The sequence below is a fragment of the Rhagoletis pomonella genome, unplaced genomic scaffold (assembly GCF_013731165.1).
Source record: "Rhagoletis pomonella isolate Grant_MI unplaced genomic scaffold, Rhpom_1.0 Rhpom_scaffold_01893, whole genome shotgun sequence".
NCBI lineage: Eukaryota > Metazoa > Arthropoda > Insecta > Diptera > Tephritidae > Rhagoletis > Rhagoletis pomonella.
In genome coordinates this window covers 1-5759 of record NW_023460447.1, presented here as the reverse complement: position 1 = coordinate 5759, position 5759 = coordinate 1, and the positions used below count along the sequence as shown (strand labels likewise).

The 5759-nt window shown below is 38.8% G+C and overlaps 1 protein-coding gene across 1 annotated transcript; it reads right to left on the bottom strand.

Annotated features, from left to right (window-relative positions):
- Window positions 1-3948: 3948 nt before the first annotated feature.
- LOC118752832 lies at window positions 3949-5581 on the bottom strand. Its single transcript, XM_036487689.1, has 4 exons — window positions 5121-5581; window positions 4889-5054; window positions 4297-4822; window positions 3949-4204 (listed from the first exon to the last, which is right to left on the bottom strand). The coding sequence occupies exons 1-4, from the start codon at window positions 5513-5515 to the stop codon at window positions 4026-4028; spliced, it is 1266 nt and encodes a 421-aa protein (XP_036343582.1). The 5' UTR covers window positions 5516-5581; the 3' UTR covers window positions 3949-4025.
- Between the last annotated feature and the right edge of the window lie 178 nt (window positions 5582-5759).

Sequence of the window (5759 nt, the reverse complement as noted above, 5' to 3'; positions counted from 1 at the left end):
GCCAAATTCACAACATCAAACTTACTTAAAGTAAAATTATATCACAAAACATTTTAATTCGGACTTCATAAAAATTCCTAGAACCTCTATTTGCGTGAAAAAATAAATGAGGGTTCGCGCAGGTCAGGTAGGCAGGTAGGTCATATAGCTTCGATTGGTCACTCCGCTGTAAATCAAGTTAGGTGCCTGTAAGTTAACGTTATTCGACAAGTCGATCCCAATCGCTCCTCCCCAAAACAAAAACCTGTATCCGCCACTGCAATTTGCTTTACATTTGTCATATTAAACAACTGAGAAAACATTCATACATATATACGCACAAAATTACAGGGTTACTAACAGTGTATACCATTTTGCCATTTTGTGCAATGGTGCAATATTCAATTCTTTCAGCCCAAAACTTCAGCAATGATTGCCTGTCGTTAGCCACGCAATTGTGTCTCCATTGTTCACATCCGTTTGTCCCAGGTTGCTCACTATTTGATTCGATTGAAGCTGAAATCAAAACCGAAACCAAAATACATTGGCAATCGCATATTCGTACATATATCTATATATGTATGTATGTATGTATTTATGTATAGAAAACGGCACAAAGGCGTCGGATATTAAAATGCGGTTAAATTTGAGTAGAGCCACTCGTGCTGGATTGCCAACTTCCATGCGAATCGAAACCCCCCTCCCCCCGCAGCCCTCGTCGCAATCTATTCTATGAAAGAGTCAAAGCGCCTCAAACAGAACGCATTGCTGCCAAGCATTGAAACGCATGACAGTTTTGCTGGCAGCTGCTTTCGACGTTGAATTGGGCAGCTGAGAGTGGCCGACAAATGTTGTGTGTGCTCCAATGTTCCAAATGTCGACGAATCGGACGCATGCCAACTGCAATGAACGCACATGGACAAATGGTCAGTGAACACACGCAGGCCTTTATAAATCAATATTGGTTTGTATGGACTCATGGGAGAGGTTTCTGCCTCCATTCGTTAAAGTAAAATCGTTTTACATTTCAAAATTGGCCCGTGTTGGGACTTGATAAACTTGATTTGATGACTGTTACTCGAATTTCGGAAAATGCTTAAGTGAGATTTAATTTCAACAAGAAGAACGCTGGCAGGTGCAGTCAAAGGGAGTAGAATTTGTTCACGACTTGAAAATTATTCTAAAATATAAATTGTCAACTGAGAGTACTTTGTGGTGTAATTTTCTCTCGTATTTTAGCCTTCCCGTATTTAGGCCTTTAGTGGTAGTACATTTAAAATTTCACATTAGCGAAAGTTAAATAGAATTATTCTCTTCCAATTCTGACGGCGCTAATGGTATTACTTAACGCCATTTTACACAGCTGTGCCAGTTGGGCGGGGATGCCAAACTCAGACATAGCGGCGTATAAGCAACTCCTTTTAGTGCTGTCGAAAGCTCGCGGGTATTTTCCAAGATTTGGCGTATTGTGAATACCTAGTCTGTGAAGGATTTTCCAGGCCTAAAGCCGCACTGATAAGGCACAATCAGTTCATTGACGGGGTCACTCTTCTTGTGGATTGGGCAGAGCACACTTAAATTCCAGTCGTCAACTCCTCGCCACCGTACTTGAACAGCTCAGTTGGCAAGCTGTCAGTTCCAGCAGCTTTGTAGTTTTTCAGCCGCGTTATTGCTATACCTATACCTCGTCATAGTCAGGCGGAGGAACATCGACTCCGTCATCATCGACTTGGAGCCCGGGTTCTTCTTCTCCATAACTTTCCGTGCTGCTACCATCCAGAAGGGAGAAAAAGTGTTCCCTCCATAATTTGAGTATGTTCTGAACATCGGCAACTAGGTTGCCATAGTTGTTCTGACAGGAGTACGCGCTGGCTTGCAACCTGCCGTAAGTTGCCTAACTCTCTGGTAAACTGTTCAGGCATTCTTCCAGGTCGGCCAGCATTTCAAGCTCTTCGCATTCACGTAATTCGGCCTGTCTCTTCTTATTGTGGCAAACACGTCTTACTTCCCTCTTCAGGTCCCTATAGCGGTGCCACATAGCCCGCTCATAGACGGCGGCTTCTTTATTAAATACAAATTAAACCTTATTTCCCATCGGAAGGCCTAGTCCTTTCATTTGACAACACACTTTTTAGTCCAATGAATAGCCCACATATTATAATTTTTCGTTCAGGTGGCAACCCTCTTTGAAAAAATTCAAACCTTATTGCACTTCTGAAGGTCAAGCTCTTTCATTAGACACCTCACTTTTTATAAATGGACGAATTGTGCAAAGCTGATGTCATTAACCAAAAACGCATTCACGTATTATATGTAAGGTAGAATTATTTAAATAGGTGGCAACCCCTCTAAAAAAAAAAAAAAGCTTATTGCACATCCGGACATCATAACCTTTCTCTTGGTAACTAATTTTTTAGTTCAACGAATAGTGTAGATATGACAACTACACATTATTGAACGTTAAGAGGCCAAGATCTTTCATCTTCCGTCTCACTCTGTGTAATTCAACGAACGGATCTTTAAATTTTTTATACAGGTGGCAAACTTATAGAAGTTCTAAGTAGAAAAGCTAATATTCCTATCGATGTAGGTTATATTAAACAAAACCATTTAGTAATTTTGGAGAATGGCGTGGTCAAAAATCTCAGCTTTGCTTTATACTATAAAAGGATAAAATAGTAATTTTTAAATAGGTAACCCTACTCAAAAAACTAAAAGTTTTTGTACATACGATAGTGACGAGCTTATAATTTTTGGACAGGTGACAACTCTAAACAGTAATATAATAGATTATTGCACATCTATAGGCTAAGTTTTTTGATTTGTTAGTGACGTTGTACACTGATACCTTCGCTTATCAAAAAAATTACACATTACTGTTTATCTGGAGGAAAATCCCTTTCATTTGACAATGATGCGGATATTATAATTTTTTAGACAGGTGGCAACCCTACAGAAATTCTAAATACCCCCTATCGATACAGAATATATAAGAAGAAATCTCTTCCGAATCCGTTTAATAGTGTTCGAGGTTAGCGTGTTCAAAGAATCCCGACTTAACATTATACTATGTATATAGATATAGATTAAATAAGAAAGCTGAAAATCGCAGAAAAAATACATAAATATGTAATTTAATGTAATCTTGTAATTTATATATCTCCACGCATGCTACTCTGCAATATTTCTGGCTCCTACGTTGCTCATATTTATCTTCGATTTTACTCTTTAATAGCACCCCATATTTACGCCTGCCTGATAAGAAGTTCCGCCAACTTATTGCCCATTTACACTAATCAGATGAAAAACGATAAGTAAAATCAGAGAAATAACGAAGCAGCGTGTGTATTAGCGTGGTTCAAAAAATTTTATTCTGAGAGAGGATTTGGGGCCCCTTCCAGTATTTTTCCTCTTGCCGAAAGAGGTCCTGGTACCAAACCTAACATTTCTTAGAATAAATTAAGAGGATGCCCATGATGTACATATTTTACTCTAGGAGTATTGTGTACATATATTAATCAAACAATTGGCTAAACAACCTAAGAACATTTCAAATTTCAACTATGGAAAAAAACATCACAAGATTCAGCTGTCGCGGCAACAGTAGCTTTTTATAAAAATCACCAATATTTTTGCCAGTTTCACAGCGATGCAGTAGCACATTTCGACGTTATTGAGCACCCTGTACTCGTTACAGTAGGAAATTGAAAGCTGGTATAGATATTGCAAAAATAAAAAGGAAACAACTAAGGGGGTGCCCCGTTTTTTATGATGAAAATTTTTCCCCATACTAAATGTCGACCACTCTAGTGTGTATACACAAGTAAATAAATAAAACAATTGACTCATTTAGTCTCTACTCATAGCAAAGACAGTGGGTTAGTTCTTGATGAACACTGAAAAAAGTATTTCGCGTAATCCAAATTGTAAAATTCAATTTAGTATATAGAGAAAAATAAATTTATTATTGCGAAATATGTGCTATATATACATACATATATACATACGTACATATTACTTTTCCTATTAATTTAATTGAAAAAGCTTTAATCTTCAAAATAACCCAGATGCAAGAGACGAGGCAAAGCACTTTCCAAATACTTTATATATTCTGCAGATTTACATAAATTGCGACGATACTCTTCAGATGTCATCACCGAATCCATATCGATATCATCTTTCATTGCCATCCACATAGGCAAAAAAGTGGTTAAGAGAAATAGCTCTAAAATCAAAAAAAAAAACGTAGTTGTTGACAAAGCGTCAAGCAAATAAGCGCCAAAGTATGTAACTACTTTATAAATAACTATTACTTACCAAAGTGCTTGTGACGCATAAACTGCTTATGGATCTCTGCGAGTTTTGGCAGCTCACCTTCGAAGCCTATTTTCTTCAAAGTGCCCGTCAAAGTAGTAAAATAGCGGTACACAAGCGCTGGAAACTCCAAACGGAGATGCTCATCCAAAATAAAATACTTTGAATATATCAAATCCATCACGATGGGACCGACATATCCGACTTGATAATCCAGTAACATTACATCTTCGAATTTGCCAGTTTCTTTGTTATGTTTGAACATCATATTCTTGCAATGAAAATCGCCGTGACAAAGCACATAGAAAGCGCCAGGCTTGGGCGATTTCCGATACTCATCAAAGGAGGCGCGACATTGTTGGAAGGTGGTTGCTTCTACGGCCGCAAAGTAGGGCACATATTTGCTCAACGAGGGTGTTTCTCTTAGCACTTCAATGAATGTCGTAATTCCTCGTATCACAAAATCCTGTTTCGCTAAGGCGGACATGTTGAATACGCCTTGGTAAAACTTATCGAAATAATGCGGATCCTGTGGGAAAATGAATACTGAAATATTTTCGTCTTAGAATAAAAAAAAATAAATCCGATTAGTAACCTCCAAATTTATCTTATGGCTTATGGCATGCCATTTAGCCAACTTGTCATACGCTGCTTTCACCTCTTCCTCTGTTAGTGGGCGATCTCGCACCACCTCATAACCGACGGGCACAAGGTCTTCGAAAACAATTACCTTCCTCGGACTCAAAGAGTAATAAAGACAGCTGCAAGCAGAAATTCGCAATCAAATCTAAACAACAACAAACCTAATGCATGCGATAAGCACTTACGCTGCTTTGAGCACAGTACTATCGCCAATATCGCGCAAAACCTTCTCGAATCGCGGTATCACTTCTGTATACATAATAATCTCCTTTTCAAAAATATCTGTTTTGCCCAGCATATCTTTCTTGTGGCCCTCCGTTTCCGGCATTGTCTTCAAGATCACAGATCTCGCCTTGTCTACGCCGTCCAGCTGGTATTGTAGCTGTGCGCGAAACATCACGCTCGCATAGTGGTCGCCCTTCATGGAGGCTGGAGATATTTTTGTACTTTTGATTTTTATTTGGCTATCCTTCTTTTCGCAGTTCGCCAAGACTTTCGCAAAAAGATCATCATTTATCCATTCCGGCGCTTGTAGCTCGTCGGCATTGAACTTATGTGCGCTTTCATCGTTTGTGGGCATTTTTGATTAGCGGCTGGCGTGATATTTGCCGTAATTTAGTGTTCAATCAAAGAGCTCGCGACTATGACTGAAAGAAAATTTAGTTGCTCATTTTAAGTGGCTATCACAAATGTCTCTTTATTTTCTATCGCTAGCCCATTTGACAGTGAAAAGCTCTTCATTTCTCAAACAGTGATAAGTCGTCGTCTTAGTTGTGTATCTACATCATAGCTGGGCACACCAACACAGTCTCATTTTGTCATGG

Excerpts from the sequence above, each read along its gene's own strand:
- LOC118752832 (XM_036487689.1), bottom strand. The coding sequence starts at position 5,515 with ATGCCCACAAACGATGAAAGCGCACATAAGTTCAATGCCGACGAGCTA. Across the intron at positions 5,055-5,120 it reads AGTACTGTGCTCAAAGCAGC|CTGTCTTTATTACTCTTTGA; the intron begins GTAAGTGCTTAT and ends TTCTGCTTGCAG. Across the intron at positions 4,823-4,888 it reads GCCATAAGATAAATTTGGAG|GATCCGCATTATTTCGATAA; the intron begins GTTACTAATCGG and ends ATTTTCCCACAG.